General features: G+C 68.7%; 1 protein-coding gene across 3 annotated transcripts; it reads right to left on the minus strand.

Annotated features, from left to right (window-relative positions):
* Positions 1 to 74: 74 nt before the first annotated feature.
* ARHGAP4 (Rho GTPase activating protein 4) lies at positions 75 to 27,026 on the minus strand. Of its 3 annotated transcripts, XM_075016508.1 has the most exons (23): positions 26,882 to 27,026; positions 25,435 to 25,624; positions 24,619 to 24,781; positions 24,166 to 24,228; positions 23,908 to 24,099; positions 23,533 to 23,661; positions 22,570 to 22,791; positions 22,310 to 22,411; positions 21,195 to 21,225; positions 21,040 to 21,149; positions 20,723 to 20,807; positions 20,610 to 20,637; positions 20,447 to 20,525; positions 20,118 to 20,178; positions 19,873 to 19,950; positions 3,634 to 3,768; positions 3,436 to 3,541; positions 2,940 to 3,158; positions 2,562 to 2,632; positions 1,617 to 1,800; positions 1,461 to 1,541; positions 1,175 to 1,391; positions 75 to 616 (listed from the first exon to the last, which is right to left on the minus strand). In XM_075016508.1, the coding sequence occupies exons 1-23, from the start codon at positions 26,946 to 26,948 to the stop codon at positions 428 to 430; spliced, it is 2,802 nt and encodes a 933-aa protein (XP_074872609.1). In that variant the 5' UTR covers positions 26,949 to 27,026; the 3' UTR covers positions 75 to 427. The 3 variants fall into 3 exon arrangements, with proteins under 3 accessions (XP_074872609.1, XP_074872608.1, XP_074872610.1); XM_075016507.1 differs by having other exon boundaries at positions 21,040 to 21,225; XM_075016509.1 differs by lacking the exons at positions 20,447 to 20,525; positions 20,610 to 20,637; positions 20,723 to 20,807 and having other exon boundaries at positions 21,040 to 21,225.

Genomic DNA, 27,026 nt, shown 5'->3' on the forward strand with positions numbered 1-27,026 from the left:
CCCTCTCGGGCCCCCTCTCCCCCGTTTGGAGCGGCCATTACCCCCAGTGAGTTGCTTGAGCTAGGGCATTGGATGGCACCTCTTTATTGCATGTAAAAGTCAAGTTCACTGTGGGGGGGGGGGATTACACAGGGCCCCCAAGAGGCAGGGACACATGGGGGGAGGATTACAGGGGGACCCCAGTGAGCTGGGGACAGTATATGTTTCCCTGGGGGCGTTACAGGCAACCCCACTGGATGGGAGCGCAGGTAGCGTATCTCAAATGCAGGTGGCCAGGGTTCCCACCCTCCCCCCACTCTCAGCCCCAATCCTGTGCTAGGCCAGGAAAGAACCCAGGCGTCCGGGGGTAACACTTTCAGCAAGCTGGGGGGTGTGCTCCAACCCTGGTGCTGCCCCCCCCTCCCACTGATGCCGGGGGTGGGGGGTGTCACTCCCCATTCCCGGCGACTTTGGACAGCACTTTGCTGCGCAGAGCGAAGGTGGGCTTGGGGGCAGCAGGGCCCCTCTTCCCCGCTGGGGCAGCTTCAGGTTCGGGGCCCCCCTCGTCCACACCCTGCTTCCCACTGCTCCGGCTCAGCAGCTCCTTGAAGACACAGTCCATGCTCCGCAGCACAACCTGTGGAGAGAGCAGATGGGGGGGAGCAGGGAGAAACCTGAAGCGGGGGGGGTGATTTTAGTGGGGAGCCTAGGGGAGGGCAGGAGGAATGGGGGCCTGGCTGCAGGGGGTGATGGGGTGGGGAGCCCAGGGGAGGGCAGGAGGAATGGGGGCCTGGCTGTGGGAGGTGATGGGGTGGGGAGCCCAGGGAAGGCAGAAGGAAAGGGGGCCTGGCTGAGGGGGGTGATGGGGTGGGGAGCCCAGGGAAGGCAGAAGGAATGGGGGCCTGGCTGTGGGAGGTGATGGGGTGGGGAGCCCAGGGAAGGCAGAAGGAAAGGGGGCCTGGCTGAGGGGGGTGATGGGGTGGGGAGCCCAGGGAAGGCAGAAGGAATGGGGGCCTGGCTGAGGGGGGTGATGGGGTGGGGAGCCCAGGGGAGGGCAGGAGGAATGGGGGGAAGCCGGGAGGGGGGCTGGTGGACCTGTGGGGCTGGCTGATGCAGGAGGGGGATGGGGGCCCAGCCTCAAGAGAAGGTCTTGTCTGTACTGGGGGGACTGCAAGTGGGGTTTGCCCCAGGCTACCTTATCCATCTCCATGTGTGTCTGGGGGGTGCCTGGTGGCTCTGCGCTGCTGGGGCGACTGGTGCCAGGGGGGCCAAGCCCCAGGGGCCCACGCTCCATCCTGGGGCAGGGCAGGGGCAGCCGCTCCACATCAAGGAAGGGGGAGCCCACCTTGCGGACGGGGCTGGCTCCTGCCTGCTGGCGCCCCCGGCTGCCCCCCTCTGAATTCACTCGCAGCCTGCCAGAGAAAGGGGGTCAGCGGGGGCCAGGCTGGGGCCAGGGGAGGGGGCTGCTGTCTGGCCCTCACCTGCTGGCGGACTCCAGTGGGGGCTCTGCTGGGGCGGTTCTGTCTGATGCCGTGGGGCAGGACCTCGGGCCTGGCTCAGCACTGGGGGGCAGAACAGACTGTTAGGGGCAGTTCCCCACCCCCTTCCCTGCCCACCACAGCCACGCTCCCCCTCACCTGGTGCTCAGGCTGATGTACTTGTGGGGCACCAGGCCGTGGGCCCCCCGCAGCTGCCCGCGCCACCAGTCCTCTGAGGCCCTGGCCAGCAGCTGGATGCGGTCCCCCGGCTGGAAGGACAGCTCCTGGGGTGAGCGCCCCACATAGGCAAAGCGCCCCACGGCCTCAGCGGGGAGCTCCAGGACTGGGGGAACATGTCAGAGCTCACTGGTGGCTGCTGCACCTCCCACCAGCAAGGCCCCCCGAGTCCTCCCGCTCCCCCAGCACCTCCCACCAGCAAGGCCCCCGCGTCCTCCTGCTCCCCCAGCACCTCCCGCCAGCAAGGCCCCCGCGTCCCCCCAGCACCTCCCGCCAGCAAGGCCCCCGCGTCCTCCCGCTCCCCCAGCACCTCCCACCAGCAAGGCCCCCGCGTCCCCCCGGCACCTCCCGCCAGCAAGGCCCCCGCGTCCCCCCGGCACCTCCCACCAGCAAGGCCCCCGCGTCCTCCCGCTCCCCCAGCACCTCCCACCAGCAAGGCCCCCGCGTCCTCCTGCTCCCCCAGCACCTCCCACCAGCAAGGCCCCCGCATCCCCCCGGCACCTCCTGCCAGCAAGGCCCCTGCATCCCCCCAACACCTCCTGCCGGTAATGCCCCTGAGTCCCCCCACTGCACTTGCTCTTCATGCCTCCTGGCACCCATCACATGCTCCATGGCCCAGAGTGAGTGATCCCCAGGGGATTCCTGTGGGGGGTGGGGGGGAGCCAAGCCGAGCTGAGAAAGCCCAGCCCAGCCCAGCCCATCGGGGCCTGGGGGGTGGGCAAGGGGCCTTCAGATTGTGGGGTTCAGGCTGGCGGGTGCATGCCAGGGTGGGGGGGTCCAGGCTCAGCCCAGAGGGTGTCGGACCATCTCACAAGCCAGACCTGGGAGGCAGAAGGACCCCTGCATCCGAGCCCCCGTCTCTCTCACCCTCCTGGCTGGCCACAGCTGACACCTCGAGGGTTCCCTCGGTTTCGTTGTCCTCAGCCCCAGCGTCCTCACTGGGGAGACATGGGGTGAGGTCAGGGCCCTGCCCCAGGACCCCCTTGCACGCCCACCCACTGCTCTGCCCCAAACTCCCCCAGTCCCTTCTCCCAGCCCCACACCCCCTGCGCCCCTTCTTTCCCACTCCCCCTCCCAGCAGCCCCCAACTGACTCCTTCCCCCCCACCCCTGCACCCCTTCCTTCCCACTCCCCCTCCCAGCAGCCCCCAACTGACTCCTTCCCCCCCACCCCTACACCCCCTCCTTCCTGTTCCCCCTCCCAGCAGCCCCCGATGGACTCCCTGCCCCACACCCCACAGCTCACCAGTCCTCATCGAGCGCGGGTGTGTAGAGGGGACCAGGCAGCTGGCTTGGGGGTGGGAACGTGGCCTGGGGCTCCATAATCAGGCATTTGATGGCCTCGTTGGCGTGGGGCTGGGCAGCAACGGGGTCCAGGCCAGGGGGCACAGAGGCCAGAGTGGGCCCGAAGCACACGGCCAGGTTGTAGGGCCCCATCATGTTCTCTTCGCTGTGCTGGGACACACTATGGGGGTAGGGCCCAGTCCTGATCACCTGCCCCACGGTGCAAAACGCCATCTAGCCATCACCCCATGGCACAGGGCCCTGCCCGGCCACCAGCCCCACGGCTCCCTCTGCCCCACGGCATGAGACTCTGCCCAGCCACCAGCCCCACCTGGCCCAATGGTGCCTCTTGCCCCACAGATTGTAACCCTGCCTGGCCACCAGCCCCTTAGCACACCCTGCCCCACCCCAGGACACCCCAGCCGAGCCCCCTGCCCGACGGCACCCCAGACACTGACTGGTGCAGGAAGGCGCAAAGGTAGCGCAGGACGATGGCTGCTGGCGCCGGGAGGCGGGAGATCAGGGCGCAGAGACGAGAGTGTCGCTCAGCCGGGGACTCGAGCTCTGGGGGAGCAGGACAGTCAGACACTGGGGTGCAATGGGGGGAGTGGGGGAGCACACAGAGGACTTGGGGGGCACACACCCCAGAGACTCACGGGCCACCGCCAGCAGCTCTGGGAAGGCAGCTGGTGGGATCAGCGGTTTCTCTAGCCCCCGAAAAAACAGCTTGAGCACCCCGGCAACTGAGTCCAGGTCCCGGGGGTAGGAGCCGTCTGCCAGCGGGTCCTCACCTGGGAAGTGGGCACAGTGTGATACTGGGAGGGCCCTGAGGCCCCCATCTGCACCGACCCCGCCCACGCCGTGACCTCGCCCAACAGCCTTCCTGCCCCCAGTACCCGCCCACGCCGTGACCTCGCCCAACAGCCTTCCTGCCCCCAGTACCGATCCCTGCCCACGCCGTGACCTCGCCCAACAGCCTTCCTCCCCCCCATACCCGCCCACACCGTGACCTCGCCAACAGCCTTCCTGCCCCCCAGTACCGATCCCTGCCCACACCGTGACCTCGCCCAACAGCCTTCCTCCCCCCCATACCCGCCCACGCCGTGACCTCGCCCAACAGCCTTCCTGCCCCCAGTACCGATCCCTGCCCACGCCGTGACCTCGCCCAACAGCCTTCCTCCCCCCCGTACCCGCCCACGCCGTGACCTCGCCCAACAGCCTTCCTGCCCCCAGTACCGATCCCTGCCCACGCCGTGACCTCGCCAACAGCTCTCCTCCCCCCCGTACCCGCCCACACCGTGACCTCGCCAACAGCCTTCCTGCCCCCAGTACCGATCCCTGCCCACGCCGTGACCTCGCCAACAGTTCTCCTCCCCCCCGTACCCGCCCACACCGTGACCTCGCCAACAGCCTTCCTGCCCCCAGTACCCGCCCACGCCGTGACCTCGCCAACAGCCTTCCTGCCCCAGTACCGATCCCTGCCCACGCCGTGACCTCACCCAACAGCCTTCCTCCCCACCGTACCCGCCCACACCGTGACCTCGCCCAACAGCCTTACTGCCCCCAGTACCGATCCCTGCCCACGCCGTGACCTCGCCCAACAGCTTTCCTCCCCCCCATACCCGCCCACACCGTGACCTCGCCAACAGCCTTCCTGCCCCCAGTACCGATCCCTGCCCACGCCGTGACCTCGCCCAACAGCCTTCCTCCCCCAGTACCGATCCCTGCCCACACCTTAACCTCGCCAACAGCCTTCCTGCCCCCAGTACCGATCCCTGCCCACGCCGTGACCTCGCCCAACAGCCTTCCTCCCCCCCGTACCCGCCCACGCCGTGACCTCGCCCAACAGCCTTCCTGCCCCCAGTACCGATCCCTGCCCACGCCGTGACCTCGCCCAACAGCTTTCCTCCCCCCCATACCCGCCCACACCGTGACCTCGCCAACAGCCTTCCTGCCCCAGTACCGATCCCTGCCCACGCCGTGACCTCGCCAACAGCCTTCCTGCCCCCAGTACCGATCCCTGCCCACGCCGTGACCTCGCCCAACAGCCTTCCTCCACCAGTACCGATCCCTGCCCACACCGTGACCTCGCCAACAGCCTTCCTGCCCCCAGTACCGATCCCTGGCCACGCCGTGACCTCGCCCAACAGCCTTCCTGCCCCCAGTACCGATCCCTGCCCACGCCGTGACCTCGCCAACAGCCTTCCTGCCCCCTAGTACCCGCCCACACCGTGACCTCGCCAACAGCCTTCCTGCCCCCAGTACCCGCCCACGCCGTGACCTCGCCCAACAGCCTTCCTGCCCCAGTACCGATCCCTGCCCACGCCGTGACCTCGCCCAACAGCCTTCCTCCCCCCCGTACCCGCCCACGCCGTGACCTCGCCCAACAGCCTTCCTGCCCCCAGTACCCACCCACGCCGTGACCTCGCCAACAGCCTTCCTGCCCCCCGTACCTGCCCACGCCGTGACCTCGCCAACAGCCTTCCTGCCCCCAGTACCGATCCCTGACCACGCCGTGACCTCGCCAACAGCTCTCCTCCCCCGCATACCCGCCCACACCGTGACCTCGCCAACAGCCTTCCTGCCCCCAGTACCCGCCCACGCCGTGACCTCGCCAACATCCTTCCTGCCCCCAGTACCGATCCCTGCCCACGCCGTGACCTCGCCAACAGTTCTCCTCCCCCCCGTACCCGCCCACACCGTGACCTCGCCAACAGCCTTCCTGCCCCCAGTACCCGCCCACGCCGTGACCTCGCCAACAGCCTTCCTGCCCCCAGTACCGATCCCTGCCCACGCCGTGACCTCGCCCAACAGCCTTCCTGCCCCCAGTACCCGCCCACACCGTGACCTCGCCAACAGCCTTCCTGCCCCCAGTACCCGCCCACGCCGTGACCTCGCCAACAGCCTTACTGCCCCCAGTACCGATCCCTGCCCACGCCGTGACCTCGCCAACAGCCTTCCTGCCCCCAGTACCGATCCCTGCCCACGCCGTGACCTCGCCAACAGCTCTCCTCCCCCCCGTACCCGCCCACACCGTGACCTCGCCAACAGCCTTCCTGCCCCCAGTACCCGCCCACGCCGTGACCTCGCCAACAGCCTTCCTGCCCCAGTACCGATCCCTGCCCACGCCGTGACCTCACCCAACAGCCTTCCTCCCCACCGTACCCGCCCACACCGTGACCTCGCCCAACAGCCTTACTGCCCCCAGTACCGATCCCTGCCCACGCCGTGACCTCGCCCAACAGCTTTCCTCCCCCCCATACCCGCCCACACCGTGACCTCGCCAACAGCCTTCCTGCCCCCAGTACCGATCCCTGCCCACGCCGTGACCTCGCCCAACAGCCTTCCTCCCCCAGTACCGATCCCTGCCCACACCTTAACCTCGCCAACAGCCTTCCTGCCCCCAGTACCGATCCCTGCCCACGCCGTGACCTCGCCCAACAGCCTTACTACCCCCCGTACCCGCCCACACCGTGACCTCGCCAACAGCCTTCCTGCCCCAGTACCGATCCCTGCCCACGCCGTGACCTCGCCCAACAGGCTTCCTGCCCCCCAGTACCAGCCCATACTGTGACCTCGCCAACAGCCTTCCTGCCCCAGTACCGATCCCTGCCCACACCGTGACCTCGCCAACAGCCTTCCTGCCCCCAGTACCCGCCCACGCCGTGACCTCGCCCAACAGCCTTCCTGCCCCAGTACCGATCCCTGCCCACGCCGTGACCTCGCCCAACAGCCTTAATCCCCACCGTACCCGCCCACACCGTGACCTCGCCAAGAGCCTTCCTGCCCCCAGTACCCGCCCACGCCGTGACCTCGCCCAACAGCCTTCCTGCCCCAGTACCGATCCCTGCCCACGCCGTGACCTCGCCCAACAGCCTTAATCCCCACCGTACCCGCCCACACCGTGACCTCGCCAACAGCCTTCCAGCCCCCAGTACCCGCCCACGCCGTGACCTCGCCCAACAGCCTTACTGCCCCCAGTACCGATCCCTGCCCACGCCGTGACCTCGCCAACAGCCTTCCTCCACCCCGTACCCGCCCACGCCGTGACCTCGCCCAACAGCCTTACTGCCCCCAGTACCGATCCCTGCCCACGCCGTGACCTCGCCAACAGCCTTCCTGCCCCCCAGAACCGATCCCTGCCCACGCCGTGACCTCGCCCAACAGCCTTCCTGCCCCCCAGTACCGATCCCTGCCCACACCGTGACCTCGCCCAACAGCCTTCCTCCCCCCCATACCCGCGCACACCGTGACCTCGCCAACAGCCTTCCTGCCCCCCAGTACCGATCCCTGCCCACGCCGTGACCTCGCCCAACAGCCTTCCTCCCCCCAGTACCCGCCCACAACGTGACCTCGCCAACAGCCCTCCTGCCCCCAGTACCGATTCCTGCCCACGCCGTGACCTCGCCCAACAGCCTTCCTGCCCCAGTACCGATCCCTGCCCACGCCGTGACCTCGCCCAACAGCTTTCCTGCTCCCCAGTACCCGCCCATACCGTGACCGCGCCAACAGCCTTCCTGCCCCCAGTACCGATCCCTGCCCACACCGTGACCTCGCCAACAGCCTTCCTGCCCCCCAGTACCGATCCCTGCCCACGCCGTGACCTCGCCAACAGCCTTCCTGCCCCCAGTACCGATCCCTGCCCACACCGTGACCTCGCCCAACAGCCTTCCTCCCCCACATACCCGCCCACACCGTGATCTCGCCAACAGCCTTCCTGCCCCCCAGTACCGATCCCTGCCCACGCCGTGACCTCGCCCAACAGCCTTCCTGCCCCCTGTACCGATCCCTGCGCACACCGTGACCTCGCCAACAGCCTTCCTGCCCCCCAGTACGGATCCCTGCCCACGCCGTGACCTCGCCAACAGCCTTCCTGCCCCCAATACCGATCCCTGCCCACACCGTGACCTCGCCAACAGCCTTCCTGCCCCCCAGTACCGATCCCTGCCCATGCCGTGACCTCGCCCAATAGCCTTCCTGCCCCCCAGTACCGATCCCTGCCCACACCGTGACCTCGCCCAACAGCCTTCCTCCCCCCCATACCCGCCCACACCGTGACCTCGCCAACAGCCTTCCTGCCCCCCAGTACCGATCCCTGCCCACGCCGTGACCTCGCCCAACAGCCTTCCTCCCCCCAGTACCCGCCCACACCGTGACCTCGCCAACAGCCTCCCTGCCCCCAGTACCGATCCCTGCCCACGCCGTGACCTCGCCCTACAGCCTTACTGCCCCCAGTACCGATCCCTGCTCACGCCATGACCTCGAACAGCCTTCCTCCCCCAGTACCGATCCCTGCCCACGCCGTGACCTCACCCAACAGCCTTACTGCCCCCCGTACCCGCCCACACCGTGACCTCGCCCAACAGCCTTCCTGCCCCAGTACCGATCCCTGCCCACGCCGTGACCTCGCCAACAGCCTTCCTCACCCAGTACCGATCCCTGCCCACGCCGTGACCTCGCCAACAGCCTTCCTGCCCCAGTACCGATCCCTGCCCACGCCGTGACCTCGCCCAACAGCCTTCCTGCCCCCCAGTACCCGCCCACACCGTGACCTCGCCAACAGCCTTCCTGCCCCCAGTACCCGCCCACTCCGTGACCTCGCCCAAGAGCCTTCCTGCCCCCCAGCACCCGCCCATACCGTGACCTCGCCAACAGCCTTCCTGCCCCCAGTACCGATCCCTGCCCACACCGTGACCTCGCCAACAGCCTTCCTGCCCCCCAGTACCGATCCCTGCCCACGCCGTGACCTCACCAACAGCCTTCCTGCCCCCAGTACCAATCCCTGCCCACACCGTGACCTCGCGCAACAGCCTTCCTCCCCCCCATACCCGCCCACACCATGACCTCGCCAACAGCCTTCCTGCCCCCCAGTACCGATCCCTGCCCACGCCGTGACCTCGCCCAACAGCCTTCCTGCCCCCAGTACCGATCCCTGCCCACACCGTGACCTCGCCAACAGCCTTCCTGCCCCCCAGTACGGATCCCTGCCCACGCCGTGACCTCGCCAACAGCCTTCCTGCCCCCAGTACCGATCCCTGCCCACACCGTGACCTCGCCAACAGCCTTCCTCCCCCCCGTACCCGCCCACACCGTGACCTCACCCAACAGCCTTCCTGCCCCAGTACCGATCCCTGCCCACGCCGTGACCTCGCCCAACAGCCTTCCTCCCCCAGTACCGATCCCTGCCCACACCGTGACCTCGCCAACAGCCTTCCTGCCCCAGTACCGATCCCTGCCCACGCCGTGACCTCGCCCAACAGCCTTCCTGCCCCCCAGTACCCGCCCATACCGTGACCTCGCCAACAGCCTTCCTGCCCCCAGTACCGATCCCTGCCCACACCGTGACCTCGCCCAACAGCCTTCCTGCCCCCAGTACCGATCCCTGCCCACACCGTGACCTCGCCAACAGCCTTCCTGTCCCCCAATACGGATCCCTGCCCACGCCGTGACCTCGCCAACAGCCTTCCTGCCCCCAGTACCGATCCCTGCCCACACCGTGACCTCGCCAACAGCCTTCCTGCCCCCCAGTACCGATCCCTGCCCACGCCGTGACCTCGCCCAACAGCCTTCCTGCCCCCCAGTACCGATCCCTGCCCACACCGTGACCTCGCCCAACAGCCTTCCTCCCCCCCATTACCCGCCCACAGCGTGACCTCGTCAACAGCCTTCCTGCCCCCCAGTACCGATCCCTGCCCACGCCGTGACCTCGCCCAACAGCCTTCCTCCTCCAGTACCGATCCCTGCCCACGCCGTGACCTCGCCCAACAGCCTTCCTGCCCCCAGTACCGATCCCTACCCACGCCGTGACCTCGCCCAACAGCCTTCCTGCCCCCAGTACCGATCCCTGCCCACGCCGTGACCTCGCCCAACAGTCTTACTGCCCCAGTACCGATCCCTGCCCACGCCGTGACCTCGCCCAACAGCCTTCCTCCCCCAGTACCGATCCCTACCCACGCCGTGACCTCGCCCAACAGCCTACCTGCCCCCAGTACCGATCCCTACCCACGCCGTGACCTCGCCCAACAGCCTTCCTGCCCCCATTACCGATCCCTGCCTACGCCATGACCTCGAACAACAGCCTTCCTCCCCCAGTACCGATCCCTACCCACGCCGTGACCTCGCCCAACAGCCTTCCTGCCCCCATTACCGATCCCTGCCCACACCGTGACCTCGCCAACAGCCTTCCTGCCCCCCAGTACCGATCCCTGCCCACTCCGTGACCTCACCCAACAGCCTTACTGCCCCAGTACCGATCCCTGCCCACGCCGTGACCTCGCCCAACAGCTTTCCTCCCCCCCATACCCGCCCACACCGTGACCTCGCCAACAGCCTTCCTGCCCCCCAGTACCGATCCCTGCCCACACCGTGACCTCGAACAACAGCCTTACTGCCCCCAGTACCGATCCCTGCCCACGCCGTGACCTCGCCAACAGCCTTCCTGCCCCCCAGTAGCCGCCCACACCGTGACCTCGCCAACAGCCTTCCTGCCCCCAGTACCAGCCCACGCCGTGACCTCGCCCAACACCCTTCCTGCGCCCAGTACCGATCCCTGCAAACGCCGTGACCTCGCCACCAGCCTTCCTGCCCCCCAGTACCCGCCCACACCGTGACCTCGCCAACAGCCTTCCTGACCCCAGTACCAGCCCACGCCGTGACCTCGCCCAACAGCCTTCCTGCCCCCAGTACCGATCCCTGCCCACGCCGTGACCTCGCCAACAGCCTTCCTGCCCCCCAGTACCCGCCCACACCGTGACCTCGCCAACAGCCTTCCTGCCCCCAGTACCCGCCCACGCCGTGACCTCGCCCAACAGCCTTCCTGCCCCCAGTACCGATCCCTACCCACGCCGTGACCTCGCCCAACATCCTTCCTGCCCCCAGTACCGATCCCTGCCCACGCCGTGACCTCGCCCAACAGCCTTCCTGCCCCCAGTACCGATCCCTACCCACGCCGTGACCTCGCCCAACAGCCTTACTGCCCCCTGTACCGACCCCTGCCCACGCCGTGACCTCGCCAACAGCCTTCCTGCCCCTCAGTACCGATCTATGCCCACGCCGTGACCTCCCCAACAGCCTTACTGCCCCCAGTACCGATCCCTGCCCACGCCGTGACCTCGCCAACAGCCTTCCTGCCCCCAGTACTGATCTCTGCCCACGCCGTGACCTCGCCCAACAGCCTTCCTGCCCCCAGTACCGATCCCTGCCCACGCCGTGACCTCGCCCAACAGCCTTCCTCCCCCAGTACCGATCCCTGCCCACGCCGTGACCTCGCCCAACAGCCTTCCTGACCCAGTACCGATCCCTGCCCACGCCGTGACCTCACCCAACAGCCTTCCTGCCCGCCAGTACCGATCCCTGCCCACGCTGTGACCTCGCCCAACAGCTTTCCTCCCCCCCATACCCGCCCACACCGTGACCTCGCCAACAGCCTTCCTGTCCCGCAATACCGATCCCTGCCCACACCGTGACCTCGAACAACAGCCTGCCTTCCCCAGTACCGATCCCTGCCCACGCCGTGACCTCGCCCAACAGCTTTCCTCCCCCCCAATACCCGCCCACACCGTGACCTCGCCAACAGCCTTCCTGCCCCCCAGTACCAATCCCTGCCCACACCGTGACCTCGCCCAACAGCTTTCCTCCCCCCCATACCCGCCCACACCGTGACCTCGCCAACAGCCTTCCTGCCCCCCAGTACCGATCCCTGCCCACGCCGTGACCTCGCCCATCAGCCTTCCTGCCCCCAGTACCGATCCCTGCCCACGCCGTGACCTCGCCCAACAGCTTTCCTTCCCCCCATACCCACCCACACCGTGACCTCGCCAACAGCCTTCCTGCGCCCCAGTACCGATCCCTGCCCACACCGTGACCTCGAACAACAGCCTTCCTCCCCCAGTACCGATCCCTGCCCACACCGTGACCTCGCCAACAGCCTTCCTGCCCCCCAATACCGATCCCTGCCCACGCCGTGACCTTGAACAACAGCCTTCCTCCCCCAGTACCGATCGCTGCCCACACCGTGACCTCGCCAACAGCCTTCCTGTCCCCCAATACCGATCCCTGCCCACGCCGTGACCTCGAACAACAGCCTTCCTGCCCCCAGTACCGATCCCTGCCCACACCGTGCCCTCGCCAACAGCCTTCCTGTCCCCCAATACCGATCCCTGCCCACGCCGTGACCTCGAACAACAGCCTTCCTGTCCCCCAATACCGATCCCTGCCCACGCCATGACCTCGAACAACAGCTTTCCTCCCCCCCATACCCGCCAACACCGTGACCTCGCCAACAGCCTTCCTGTCCCCCAATACCGATCCCTACCCACGCCGTGACCTCGCCAACAGCCTTCCTGCCCCCAGTACCCGCCCACGCCGTGACCTCGCCCAACAGCCTTCCTGCCCCCCCGTACCCGCCCATACCGTGACCTCGCCAATAGCCTTCCTGCCCCCCAGTACCGATCCCTGCCCACGCCGTGACCTCGCCAACAGCCTTCCTGCCCCCCAGTACCGATCCCTGCCCACGCCGTGTCCTCGCCATCAGCCTTCCTGCCCCCAGTACCGATCCCTGCCCACGCCGTGACCTCGCCCAATAGCCTTACTGCCCCAGTACCGATCCCTGCCCACGCTGTGACCTCGCCAACAGCCTTCCTCCCCCCCGTACCCGCCCACACCGTGACTTCGCCCAACAGCCTTCCTGCCCCAGTACCGATCCCTGCCCACGCCGTGACCTCGCCAACAGCCTTCCTCCCCCAGTACCGATCCCTGCCCACGCCGTGACCTCGCACAACAGCTTTCCTCCCCCAGTACCGATCCCTGCCCACGCCGTGACCTCGCCAACAGCCTTCCTGCCCCAGTACCGATCCCTGCCCACGCCGTGACCTCACCCAACAGCTTTCCTGCCCCCCAGTACCCGCCCATACCGTGACCGCGCCAACAGCCTTCCTGCCCCCAGTACCGATCCCTGCCCACACCGTGACCTCGCCAACAGCCTTCCTGCCCCCCAGTACCGATCCCTGCCCACGCCGTGACCTCGCCAACAGCCTTCCTGCCCCCAGTACCGATCCCTGCCCACACCGTGACCTCGCCCAACAGCCTTCCTCCCCCCCCATACCCGCCCACACCGTGATCTCGCCAACAGCCTTCCTGCCCCCCAGTACCGATCCCTGCCCACGCCGTGACCTCGCCCAACAGCCTTCCTGCCCCCTGTACCGATCCCTGCGCACACCGTGACCTCGCCAACAGCCTTCCTGCCCCCCAGTACGGATCCCTGCCCACGCCGTGACCTCGCCAACAGCCTTCCTGCCCCCAATACCGATCCCTGCCCACACCGTGACCTCGCCAACAGCCTTCCTGCCCCCCAGTACCGATCCCTGCCCATGCCGTGACCTCGCCCAATAGCCTTCCTGCCCCCCAGTACCGATCCCTGCCCACACCGTGACCTCGCCCAACAGCCTTCCTCCCCCCCATACCCGCCCACACCGTGACCTCGCCAACAGCCTTCCTGCCCCCCAGTACCGATCCCTGCCCACGCCGTGACGTCGCCCAACAGCCTTCCTCCCCCCAGTACCCGCCCACACCGTGACCTCGCCAACAGCCTCCCTGCCCCCAGTACCGATCCCTGCCCACGCCGTGACCTCGCCCTACAGCCTTCCTCCCCCAGTACCGATCCCTGCCCACGCCGTGACCTCGCCAACAGCCTTCCTCACCCAGTACCGATCCCTGCCCACACCGTGACCTCGCCAACAGCCTTCCTGCCCCAGTACCGATCCCTGCCCACGCCGTGACCTCGCCCAACAGCCTTCCTGCCCCCCAGTACCCGCCCATACCGTGACCTCGCCAACAGCCTTCCTGCCCCCAGTACCCGCCCACTCCGTGACCTCGCCCAAGAGCCTTCCTGCCCCCCAGCACCCGCCCATACCGTGACCTCGCCAACAGCCTTCCTGCCCCCAGTACCGATCCCTGCCCACGCCATGACCTCGCCCAACAGCTCTCCTCCCCCCCGTACCCGCCCACACCGTGACCTCGCCAACAGCCTTCCTGCCCCCCAGTACCCGCCCACACCGTGACCTCGCCCAACAGCCTTCCTCCCCCAGTACCGATCCCTGCCCACGCCGTGTCCTCGCCCAACAGCCTACCTGCCCCCAGTACCGATCCCTACCCACGCCGTGACCTCGCCCAACAGCCTTACTGCCCCAGTACCGATCCCTGCCCACGCCGTGACCTCGCCCAACAGCCTTCCTCCCCCAGTACCGATCCCTGCCCACGCCGTGACCTCGCCCAACAGCCTTCCTGCCCCCAGTACCGATCCCTACCCACGCCGTGACCTCGCCCAACAGCCTTCCTGCCCCCAGTACTGATCCCTGCCCACGCCGTGACCTCGCCCAACAGCCTTACTGCCCCAGTACCGATCCCTGCCCACGCCGTGACCTCTCCCAACAGCCTTCCTCCCCCAGTACCGATCCCTGCCCACGCCGTGACCTCGCCCAACAGCCTACCTGCCCCCATTACCGATCCCTGCCTACGCCATGACCTCGAACAACAGCCTTCCTCCCCCAGTACCGATCCCTACCCACGCCGTGACCTCGCCCAACAGCCTTCCTGCCCCCATTACCGATCCCTGCCCACACCGTGACCTCGCCAACAGCCTTCCTGCCCCCCAGTACCGATCCCTGCCCACTCCGTGACCTCACCCAACAGCCTTCCTCCCCCAGTACCGATCCCTGCCCACGCCGTGACCTCGCCCAACAGCCTTCCTGACCCAGTACCGATCCCTGCCCACGCCGTGACCTCACCCAACAGCCTTCCTGCCCGCCAGTACCGATCCCTGCCCACGCTGTGACCTCGCCCAACAGCTTTCCTCCCCCCCATACCCGCCCACACCGTGACCTCGCCAACAGCCTTCCTGTCCCGCAATACCGATCCCTGCCCACACCGTGACCTCGAACAACAGCCTGCCTTCCCCAGTACCGATCCCTGCCCACGCCGTGACCTCGCCCAACAGCTTTCCTCCCCCCCAATACCCGCCCACACCGTGACCTCGCCAACAGCCTTCCTGCCCCCCAGTACCGATCCCTGCCCACACCGTGACCTCGCCCAACAGCTTTCCTCCCCCCCATACCCGCCCACACCGTGACCTCGCCAACAGCCTTCCTGCCCCCCAGTACCGATCCCTGCCCACGCCGTGACCTCGCCCATCAGCCTTCCTGCCCCCAGTACCGATCCCTGCCCACGCCGTGACCTCGCCCAACAGCTTTCCTTCCCCCCATACCCACCCACACCGTGACCTCGCCAACAGCCTTCCTGCGCCCCAGTACCGATCCCTGCCCACACCGTGACCTCGAACAACAGCCTTCCTCCCCCAGTACCGATCCCTGCCCACACCGTGACCTCGCCAACAGCCTTCCTGCCCCCCAATACCGATCCCTGCCCACGCCGTGACCTTGAACAACAGCCTTCCTCCCCCAGTACCGATCGCTGCCCACACCGTGACCTCGCCAACAGCCTTCCTGTCCCCCAATACCGATCCCTGCCCACGCCGTGACCTCGAACAACAGCCTTCCTGCCCCCAGTACCGATCCCTGCCCACACCGTGCCCTCGCCAACAGCCTTCCTGTCCCCCAATACCGATCCCTGCCCACGCCGTGACCTCGAACAACAGCCTTCCTGTCCCCCAATACCGATCCCTGCCCACGCCATGACCTCGAACAACAGCTTTCCTCCCCCCCATACCCGCCAACACCGTGACCTCGCCAACAGCCTTCCTGTCCCCCAATACCGATCCCTACCCACGCCGTGACCTCGCCAACAGCCTTCCTGCCCCCAGTACCCGCCCACGCCGTGACCTCGCCCAACAGCCTTCCTGCCCCCCCGTACCCGCCCATACCGTGACCTCGCCAACAGCCTTCCTGCCCCCCAGTACCGATCCCTGCCCACGCCGTGACCTCGCCAACAGCCTTCCTGCCCCCCAGTACCGATCCCTGCCCACGCCGTGTCCTCGCCATCAGCCTTCCTGCCCCCAGTACCGATCCCTGCCCACGCCGTGACCTCGCCCAATAGCCTTACTGCCCCAGTACCGATCCCTGCCCACGCTGTGACCTCGCCAACAGCCTTCCTCCCCCCCGTACCCGCCCACACCGTGACTTCGCCCAACAGCCTTCCTGCCCCAGTACCGATCCCTGCCCACGCCGTGACCTCGCCAACAGCCTTCCTCCCCCAGTACCGATCCCTGCCCACGCCGTGACCTCGCACAACAGCTTTCCTCCCCCAGTACCGATCCCTGCCCACGCCGTGACCTCGCCAACAGCCTTCCTGCCCCAGTACCGATCCCTGCCCACGCCGTGACCTCACCCAACAGCTTTCCTGCCCCCCAGTACCCGCCCATACCGTGACCGCGCCAACAGCCTTCCTGCCCCCAGTACCGATCCCTGCCCACACCGTGACCTCGCCAACAGCCTTCCTGCCCCCCAGTACCGATCCCTGCCCACGCCGTGACCTCGCCAACAGCCTTCCTGCCCCCAGTACCGATCCCTGCCCACACCGTGACCTCGCCCAACAGCCTTCCTCCCCCCCATACCCGCCCACACCGTGATCTCGCCAACAGCCTTCCTGCCCCCCAGTACCGATCCCTGCCCACGCCGTGACCTCGCCCAACAGCCTTCCTGCCCCCTGTACCGATCCCTGCGCACACCGTGACCTCGCCAACAGCCTTCCTGCCCCCCAGTACGGATCCCTGCCCACGCCGTGACCTCGCCAACAGCCTTCCTGCCCCCAATACCGATCCCTGCCCACACCGTGACCTCGCCAACAGCCTTCCTGCCCCCCAGTACCGATCCCTGCCCATGCCGTGACCTCGCCCAATAGCCTTCCTGCCCCCCAGTACCGATCCCTGCCCACACCGTGACCTCGCCCAACAGCCTTCCTCCCCCCCATACCCGCCCACACCGTGACCTCGCCAACAGCCTTCCTGCCCCCCAGTACCGATCCCTGCCCACGCCGTGACGTCGCCCAACAGCCTTCCTCCCCCCAGTACCCGCCCACACCGTGACCTCGCCAACAGCCTCCCTGCCCCCAGTACCGATCCCTGCCCACGCCGTGACCTCGCCCTACAGCCTTCCTCCCCCAGTACCGATCCCTGCCCACGCCGTGACCTCGAACAACAGCCTTACTGCCCCCCGTACCCGCCCACACCATGACCTCGCCCAACAGCCTTCCTGCCCCAGTACCGATCCCTGCCCACGCCGTGACCTCGCCAACAGCCTTCCTCACCCAGTACCGATCCCTGCCCACACCGTGACCTCGCCAACAGCCTTCCTGCCCCAGTACCGATCCCTGCCCACGCCGTGACCTCGCCCAACAGCCTTCCTGCCCCCCAGTACCCGCCCATACCGTGACCTCGCCAACAGCCTTCCTGCCCCCAGTACCCGCCCACTCCGTGACCTCGCCCAAGAGCCTTCCTGCCCCCCAGCACCCGCCCATACCGTGACCTCGCCAACAGCCTTCCTGCCCCCAGTACCGATCCCTGCCCACGCCATGACCTCGCCCAACAGCTCTCCTCCCCCCCGTACCCGCCCACACCGTGACCTCGCCAACAGCCTTCCTGCCCCCCAGTACCCGCCCACACCGTGACCTCGCCCAACAGCCTTCCTCCCCCAGTACCGATCCCTGCCCACGCCGTGACCTCGCCCAACAGCCTACCTGCCCCCAGTACCGATCCCTACCCACGCCGTTACCTCGCCCAACAGCCTTACTGCCCCAGTACCGATCCCTGCCCACGCCGTGACCTCGCCCAACAGCCTTCCTCCCCCAGTACCGATCCCTGCCCACGCCGTGACCTCGCCCAACAGCCTTCCTGCCCCCAGTACCGATCCCTACCCACGCCGTGACCTCGCCCAACAGCCTTCCTGCCCCCAGTACTGATCCCTGCCCACGCCGTGACCTCGCCCAACAGCCTTACTGCCCCAGTACCGATCCCTGCCCACGCCGTGACCTCGCCCAACAGCCTTCCTCCCCCAGTACCGATCCCTGCCCACGCCGTGACCTCGCCCAACAGCCTACCTGCCCCCATTACCGATCCCTGCCTACGCCATGACCTCGAACAACAGCCTTCCTCCCCCAGTACCGATCCCTACCCACGCCGTGACCTCGCCCAACAGCCTTCCTGCCCCCATTACCGATCCCTGCCCACACCGTGACCTCGCCAACAGCCTTCCTGCCCCCCAGTACCGATCCCTGCCCACTCCGTGACCTCACCCAACAGCCTTACTGCCCCAGTACCGATCCCTGCCCACGCCGTGACCTCGCCCAACAGCTTTCCTCCCCCCCATACCCACCCACACCGTGACCTCGCCAACAGCCTTCCTGCCCCCCAGTACCGATCCCTGCCCACACCGTGACCTCACCCAACAGCCTTCCTGTCCCCCAGTACCGATCCCTGCCCACACCGTGACCTCGCCCAACAGCTTTCCTCCCCCCCATACCCACCCACACCGTGACCTCGCCAACAGCCTTCCTGCCCCCCAGTACCGATCCCTGCCCACACCGTGACCTCGCCCATCAGCCTTCCTGCCCCCAGTACCGATCCCTGCCCACGCCGTGACCTCGCCCAACAGCTTTCCTCCCCCCCATACCCACCCACACCGTGACCTCGCCAACAGCCTTCCTGCCCCCCAGTACCGATCCCTGCCCACACCGTGACCTCGCCCATCAGCCTTCCTGCCCCCAGTACCGATCCCTGCCCACACCGTGACCTCGCCCAACAGCTTTCCTCCCCCCCATACCCGCCCACACCGTGACCTCGCCAACAGCCTTCCTGCCCCCCAGTACCGATCCCTGCCCACGCCGTGACCTCGCCAGCAGCCTTCCTGTCCCCCAGTACCGATCCCTGCCCACACCGTGACCTCGAACAACAGCCTTGCTGCCCCCAGTACCAATCCCTGCCCGCACCGTGACCTCGCCAACAGCCTTAGTGCCCCCAGTACCGATCCCTGCCCATGCCGTGACCTCAAACAACAGCCTTCCTGCCCGCCGTACCGATCCCTGCCCACACCGTGACCTCGACCAACAGCCTTCCTGCCCCCAGTACCGATCCCTGCCCACGCCGTGACCTCGCCCAACAGCCTTTCTGACCCCCAGTACCGATCCCTGCCCACACACCGTGACCTCGCCCAACAGCCTTCCTGCCCCCCAGTACCGATCCCTGCCCACGCCGTGACCTTGCCCAACAGCCTTCCTGCCCCCAGTACCGATCCCCGCCCACGCCGTGACCTTGCCCAACAGCCTTCCTGCCCCCAGTACTGATCCCTGCCCACACCGTAACCTCAAACAACAGCCATAGTGCTCCCCACATACCAATCCCTGCCCGCACCATTACCTCGCCCAACAGCCTTCCTGCCCCCACATACCCATCCCTGCCCACACCGTGCCTCTAACTACAGCCTTCCCAGCCCCCCCATGCACTGATCCCCACCCACGCCGTGACCTCGCCCAACAGCCTTCCCAGCCCCCCCATGCACTGATCCCCGCCCACACCGTGACCTTGCCCAACAGCCTTCCTGCCCCCAGTACCGATCCCTGCCCACGCCGTGACCTCGAACAACAGCCTTCCCAGCCCCCCAGGTACGGACCTCCACCCACACCATAACCTCAAACAACAGCCATCCTGCTCCCCACATACCAATCTCTGCCCACACCGTACCTCTAACTACAGCCTTCCCAGCCCCCCCATGCACTGATCCCCACCCACGCCGTGACCTCGCCCAACAGCCTTCCCAGCCCCTCCATGCACTGATCCCCGCCCACACCGTGACCTCACCGAACGTCCTTTCCAGCTCTCTACACACTGATCCTTGCCCACACAATAACCCTGCCCACCCCTCCCGCACCCAAGAACTGCTGAGCATCCTCACCTCTCTCAAAGGCCTCCCGGATTTCTGTCACCCGCATCTGGGAGCCTGGCACTCGGAAGACGCCCTCGTGGTGGAGCCCTGGAGGAAGACCAATGTGGGATGGGTAGGACCCAACACCAGGAGCTGACACTTTGGGGAGGGGCCAGAGTGCCCAGGGTAGGGCCAAATGGGGTGAGCAGCTGGGACACCCGGTACAGGTGGAATGGGACCCAGGCGTCCAGGACGGGCTCCTCCCCCAGCCTTACCATGCAGGCTGATGAAGCGGACGCAGCTCTCCACCACCAGTGGGATGGCTTGGCCCGATTTCTGCACAGGAAGGGGGTAGGTCAGACCCCGCTGCCCCACCTAGCCTCTGCCCCATTGGTGGGGGAGGGGCTAGGGACAGCAGACACCCCCCAGCTCCAGCAAATCACATGAGAGACTCCCTAGTCCCCAAGGGCCAGCTCAGCCCCACCTGTCTAGGGAGCACAGGGAGGGGTGGGGCTGCTGGTAGTGGGGGCAGAGCAGGGGTTAGCAGAGGGGCCATGGGAGTTAGAACAGGGGGCCACAGGGAGGCAAAGCAGGGGTGTAGTACCTGCACATATTCCTCCAGGTCAGCGGGGAAGGCCCCAAGGGCAGCCGGAAGGCGGGGAGCAGCCATGCGGGGGGGGGCCCTGTGCAGGGACACAGCAGATACTGAGTGGGAGCAGGGGGCAGGACCCACGCTGCCCCCCATCCCCCAGTCTCCCTACCCTCACCTGAGCTCCTCCCCGTCCTCGGCAGCTGCTGCAGAGACAGTGAGAGGCAGAGTCAGCACCCGGACACCTGGGTCCGTCCCCTGCCCCCCACCCCTCGCCTCTCCCCTTCTCACCCTTCATCAGGGCGTCACGCAGCAGCTCCAGCTTCACCTGTAGCTTCACCCCAATGCTGCGCCGGGACAGGAACAGCTCCAGCTTCTGGTGGGGGGGAGGCATCAGGCAAGGTGTGCAGTGGGGGGACACTGGAGGGGGCCCCTGCATGGCAGGGATGCAGGGGACACCGCCGCGGGCTTGGGAGACACCAGGTGGGTGAGGGGGACACCAGCGGGGGAGAGTGGCTGAGGGGGTACACTGCTGGGGGGGACACCAGACAGGGGAGTACACTGGGCAGGGGAGGGGGTACACCACCAGGGGGACGCCAGGGCCCCACCGTCAGGTAGAAGGTCTCCATCTCCTGCTGACGGGCCCGTCTCTTAGCCCAGCCGCGGCCCTCAGCAGCAGCCCCCCGCAGCGACTCAGCCGAGCCCGGCCCCCCAAAAGCCTCCAGCGCCTCAGGGTCCTCTGCAGCCAGCAGCTCCCGCAGTCCCTCCAGCGTTGCTTGCAGCGTCTTGTTCACCTGCCGGATGTGGGGGCAGAGATATCCTCCCTGGCGCCTTTGCAGCAGTAACCATCACACCAGGGGCTCTGCCACCGGGGGTCCCCTCCCACAGAGCCTGTGCCTCAGTTTCCCTCCTCCCAGGAGCACTTGCAACAGCAGCACGACATGGGGCTTCCCCAGCTCTGCACAGTCTGTGCCTCAGTTTCCCTACTCCCAGGAGCACTTGCAGCAGTGGACATCACACCAGGGGGTCCCCTCCCACAGAGCCTGTGCCTCAGTTTCCCTCCTCCCAGGAGCACTTGCAGCAGCAGCACGACATGGGGCTTCCCCAGCTCTGCACAGTCTGTGCCTCAGTTTTCCTGCACACAGCTCCCTCATCTGGGATGAGTCTGGGGGTGAGACCCTGGGCCCCATGGCCAAAGCTCAGGAGTGTCAGAGGGCAGGTTTGAAAGTGGGGAGTCTCAGGGCTCAGGAGTTCTGGGGTGAGTAGCTGAACACTGGATACAGTTGGACATTCCAGCTTTTTGTGTCTGTTCCCCCAATGCACCAGGGACAGCCCCCCACCTGCCAGCGCCCTTCCCCCGATGCACCAGGGACAGCCCCCCGCCTGCCAGTGTCCTTCCCACAATGCACCAGGGACAGCCCCCCGCCTGCCAGCGCCCTTCCCCCGATGCACCAGGGACAGCCCCCCGCCTGCCAGTGTCCTTCCCACAATGCACCGGGAACAGCCCCCCCGCCTGCCAGCGCCCTTCCCCCGATGCACCAGGGACAGCCCCCCGCCTGCCAGTGTCCTTCCCACAATGCACCGGGAACAGCCCCCCCGCCTGCCAGCGCCCTTCCCCCGATGCACCGGGAACAGCCCCCCCGCCTGCCAGCGCCCTTCCCACGATGCACTGGGGACAGCCCCCTGCCAGCCAGCGCCCTTCCCCCGATGCACCCAAGACAGACCCCCCGCCAGCGCCCTTCCCCCGATGCACCGGGGACAGCTCCACCCGGGTTCCCTGGCCCCTTTCCAGAATGCACTGGGCAGTGGCGCCAGGTCCTGCCCCACTGCCTCCCAGAATGCTTTGCAGCAGCAGCCAGCTTAGGGGCCCCCACCCACCTCGTCTGTCTCCAGGCTCAGGTCCCTCAGGCGCACCTCGATGAGCTCCAGGCGCTGCAGCAGCTCCGGGCGCAGGGGCCCCCCGCCCTGGACCTCTGAGACCTAGGGGAGCCAGGTGCCCCTCCTCCGTCAGCCTGAGTGTCCCACCCCGCCCCTCCCCCGTCAGCCTGGCTGTGACCCCCCCCCACCCCTGCCTGTACCCCATCACCCCTCCCCCACTGTACCTCACCCCCGCCAGCCCCTCCCACTGGCCCCCTCACCTGGTCTCCCTCGTGGGGGTGGTACTCGAAGTGCGGCGGGGGCCCGTAGGCAGCCGGGTTAGCCTGCATCAGCCGGGCCTTGTCGCTGGGGGCATCCAGCGCCAGCACCGCCCCCTCCAGGGCCTGCAGCCCCCCCTGCCAGGAGCTCTGCACCCGCCCCTCGGCCGCCACCACCGTCCGCAGCAGGCGGCCCAGGGAGAGATGGAAGCCCAGGTCCGAGCACTGTGGGGAGAGGCGCCCTGAGCCCCGGCCCCCCCGCCGCGGCCCCACCCCGGGGCCAGCCCCCGGCCATGACCCCTCCCCCCGGCCCCGCCCCGCCCCCCCCACAGCCACTGCCCCACCCCAGGGCCAGCCCCCGGCCACGACCCCTCCACCCCCGGCCCCGCCCCGCCCCCGCCCCCCCCAACCTCCCCCCCCACAGCCACTGCCCCACCCCAGGGCCAGCCCCCGGCCACGACCCCTCCACCCCCGGCCCTGCCCTGGCCACTGCCCCTCCACCACCTGGCCCAGCCCCCCACCCACACCCCTGGCTTCTCCACCACCCGGCCCGGCCTCCCATCCCCACCCCTGGCTCCTCCACCACCCGGCCTGGCCCCCCCCAGCCACGGCCCCTCCACCAGCCCAGCCCGGCCTCCCATCCCCACCCCCAGCCCCTCCACCACCCGGCCCGGCCCCCCGCCCCACTCACGGCCCCTCCACCAGCCCAGCCCAGCCCTACACCCCCCGGCCCCTCCACAACCCAGCCCGGCCTCCCATCCCCACCCCTGGCTCCTCCACCACCCAGCCCGGCCCCCCGCCCCACTCACGGCCCCTCCACCAGCCCAGCCCTGCCCCCCCAGCCCCTCCACCAGCCGGCCTGGCCCCCCACCCCCACCCTTGGCTCCTCCACCACCCGGCCCAGCCCCACATACAGCTACGGCCCCACCCCCAGAGCCTCCCCGCCTTTCGACCTGCCCCACGTACATCGAGCAGGTCGGGGACGTCCCGCAGGCAGTAGCTGCTGATCAGGGCGTTGGTGGCCGCCAGATGCAGGAGATAATCATTGCGTGCCAGGGCGCATTTCTGCTGGGCCGCCAGCAGCCGGGCCTGGCGCTGGGGCGGGGAAGAGCCATCAGGCCCCCCCCGGCCGATAAGTCCCACCCCCAGGCCCTGCCCTGGCCGCTGAACCCCACCCCAGGAACCGAGCCCCACCCCGGCTGCTGAGCCTCAACCCCCTCCCCCGAGGCCCCACTCCCAGTTCCAGAAACCCTGGCCCTGCCCTGCCTGTAGCCCCCCGGCCCGACCCCCACCACACAGACCCTGCTACGCCCCTCCCCCTCCCGCGTCCCCCACGCTCACCTTCTCCAGCAGCCGCTCCCCCTTGCGCAGGGAGGTGCGTCGGGGGCCCTTGTCCAGCCCAGCACCCCCCACAGAGCCGCCCAGCTCGGGGGGCTGCCGGGCTCCCCTCTTCTCTTCCTGCCGCTCAGCCTCCCGCAGCTTATTCTCGGCACTCTGGCTCTCGGCGCAGCGCGCCTGGTAACTTTTCATCGCCTGCGGAGGGGGGGGTTAGTGGGGGCTGGGTGGTCCAAGTCCCACCCCCCAGGGGTCCCCACTCACCATCTGCAGCTCCGAGATCATCGTCAGCACCTCCTCCTGCATCTGCTGCTCCAGCTCCCTGCTCTGGGGACCAGGGGGTTAGAGATTGGGAGTTGGGACCCCAAAGTGACCCCACAGGGGCACAGCCAGGAGCCCGCAGGAGTTGGGAACACATCTGTGCGGGGGAGGGAAGGGACCCAGGCGTCCCGGGGGGGGTGAGCAGTGTCGGGGGAGGAAAGGGACCCAGGCGTCCGGGGCAGGGGTGAGCAGTGCCGGGGGAGGGAAGGGACCCAGGCGTCCGGGGCAGGGGTGAGCAGTGCCGGGGGAGGGAAGGGACCCAGGCGTCCGGGGCAGGGGTGAGCAGTGCCGGGGGAGGGAAGGGACCCAGGCGTCCGGGGCAGGGGTGAGCAGTGCTGGGGGAGGGAAGGGACCAAGGCATCTGGAGGATTCCAGCCACCCATCAGCCAGCCCCACCTTCTTGGCCAGGTGCCCCACGTTGTCACTGAGCTGGGCCAGCTGCAGCGTAAGGGCCCCGTTGTAGATCTCGCTCAGCGCTCCGTGGTCCCGGCCAGCCTGGCGCGTGGCCCTGAGCAGCACCTGCCAGCACTGCAGTGGGCTCGGCAGCTCCTGCTCCTTCCTGTGGGGGAGTGCCATGCCCTTGCCCCGGCCCAGCGCCCCCTCGCTCCAGCCCAGGGCCCCCAGCGCCCCCTCACTCCGGCCCGCGGCCCCCCCAGCGCCCCCTTGCTCTGGCCCAGGGCCCCCAGCGCCCCCTCACTCCAGCCCGCGGCCCCCCCAGCGCCCCCTCGCTCCAGCCCAGGACCCCCCAGCGCTGCAGCCAGTGCCCCCAGCGCCCCCTCGCTCCAGCCCGCAGCCCCCCCCAGTGCCCCCTCGCTCTGGCCCGGGGCCCCCCAGAGCCCCCTTGCTCCGGCCCGCGGCCCCCCCAGTGCCCCTCGCTCCGGCCCGGGGCCCCCCAGCGCCCCCTCGCTCCGGCCCGGGGCCCCCCAGCGCTGCAGCCAGTGCCCCCAGTGCCCCCTCGCTCCAGCCCGCAGCCCCCCCAGTGCCCCCTCGCTCCGGCCCGCGGCCCCCCAGTGCCCCTCGCTCCAGCCCGGGGCCCCCCAGCTCCCCCTCGCTCTGGCCCGGGGCCCCCCAGCGCTGCAGCCAGTGCCCCCAGTGCCCCCTCGCTCCAGCCCGCGGCCCCCCCAGCGCCCCCTCGCTCCGGCCCGGGGCCCCCCAGCGCCCCCTCCTTCCCAGCCCGCAATGTTTCCCGCACAGCTGCTGCCCATGGCCCACCTGGGGAGCTCTTTAGCCCCACGCAGCCGGGGCGTGAATCTCTCCGACAGCTTCTCCAGGCCACGGGAATACTCAAGCTCCAGCTCTGCCCGTCGGCGCAGGAACTCGCCCAGGTCCTGTAGCAGCTGTAGCCGGGTCTCAGCCTGGGCCTCTCGCCCCCGCTGCTGCTCCGCCAGCTGGCAGCGCAGCTCTGCGCGGCAAAAAAGGGACCCAGGAGTCGGGGCTCAGCACGTGGGGGAAGGGACCCAGGGGTCAGCACAGTGGGACAGGCAGCGGGAAGTCCGGGGGCCGGGAGCCGGCATTGCGATATGTCGGTAGGGCCCGGCCCTCTCCGGGTCAGCTGGCAGCCCAGGCTGGGGCTAGCGGGGATGCTGGGAGCCCGACTGGCCCCCGGCGGGGGTGGAGACCGCCCGGCTCCTGGCTTCCCGCGGTCCCGGCGCGCCAGGCACGGGAGAGCTCAGGGCCAGGCGGGAGCCCGTCCCCGGGGCCAGCTGCTCCCCTCCCTTTGGGGCGACCCGGGCCCGAGTCGGGACTCCCCCGTGCCGCACCCTGTGACAGCCTCAGACACACCCACCAGGAAGTGGCCAGCGCCTCCCGCCCCAGCAGCCCGGGCCATCCCCCAGCACAACCCTCGCACAGAAGCGCTCAAACGAGTGTCTCGCCGGCGCAGGGAGGATTGGGGGCGGGGCTGGAACCTCGGACGCCTGGGTTCTGTCCCCGGCTCACTGAGGGTTGTGGGGCGGGGCTGGAAGCCCGGACGCCTGGGTTCTGTCCCCGGCTCACTAGCGGTTGGGGGGCGGGGAGGGCGCTGGGAGCCGGACGCCTGGGTTCTGTCCCCGGCTCATTGGGGGTTGGGGGGCGGGAGCCGGACGCCGGGGTTCTGTCCCCGGCTCACTAGGGGTTGGGGGGCGGGGGAGGCGCTGGGAGCCGGACGCCTGGGTTCTGTCCCCGGCTCATTGGGGGTTGGGGGGCGGGAGCCGGACGCCGGGGTTCTGTCCCCGGCTCACTAGGGGTTGGGGGCCGGGGGAGGCGCTGGGAGCCGGACGCCTGGGTTCTGTCCCCTGCTCATTGGGGGTTGGGGGGCGGGAGCCGGACGCCGGGGTTCTGTCCCCGGCTCACTAGGGGTTGGGGGCCGGGGGAGGCGCTGGGAGCCGGACGCCTGGGTTCACACTCGCAGGGACTCCCCAGGTCCTGCGTGGAGGGCGCGCGGGAGAGGAAGTTAAATCGCGCTCAAGCCGGAACCCGCGAAGGAAGTTGCACTGAACCCTCCGCTGGCTTCTGCCCTGCCGAGGGGCGAGCGCGGGGAACCCAGGCGTCCGGCTCCCGTGGCGTCCAGCCCCGGCCAGCGGGGAGGGCTCAGCCCCCGGAGCCGCCTCTCCCTCCCTCCTGCCCTCCCGCCGGGACCCCGGGAGGTCCCAGCGCCCCCCGCAGCCGGGCCCCCCCTCACCTTTCGCCTGTGCCTCATACTCCGCCTGCGGCCAGCGCTCCCTGCGCGCCCGGCCCAGCGCGCTCATGGCGGGGTCCGAGCCGGGAAGGGCAGCACCCCAGCCAGTCCCCCGGCGCCCCACGCCGCTGCTGCCGCCGGCCCCGCC

The sequence above is a fragment of the Carettochelys insculpta genome, chromosome 22, assembly GCF_033958435.1.
Source record: "Carettochelys insculpta isolate YL-2023 chromosome 22, ASM3395843v1, whole genome shotgun sequence".
Lineage (NCBI taxonomy): Eukaryota > Metazoa > Chordata > Testudines > Carettochelyidae > Carettochelys > Carettochelys insculpta.

Coding starts and splice junctions, on each gene's coding strand:
- ARHGAP4 (XM_075016507.1), bottom strand. CDS start 26,948: ATGAGCGCGCTGGGCCGGGCGCGCAGGGAGCGCTGGCCGCAGGCGGAG. Junction 20,808..21,039: donor TGGAGACCTTCTACCTGACG/GTGGGGCCCTGG, acceptor CCCCCCCACCAG/AAGCTGGAGCTGTTCCTGTC. Junction 19,951..20,117: donor CCGCTTCATCAGCCTGCATG/GTAAGGCTGGGG, acceptor GTCTTCCTCCAG/GGCTCCACCACGAGGGCGTC.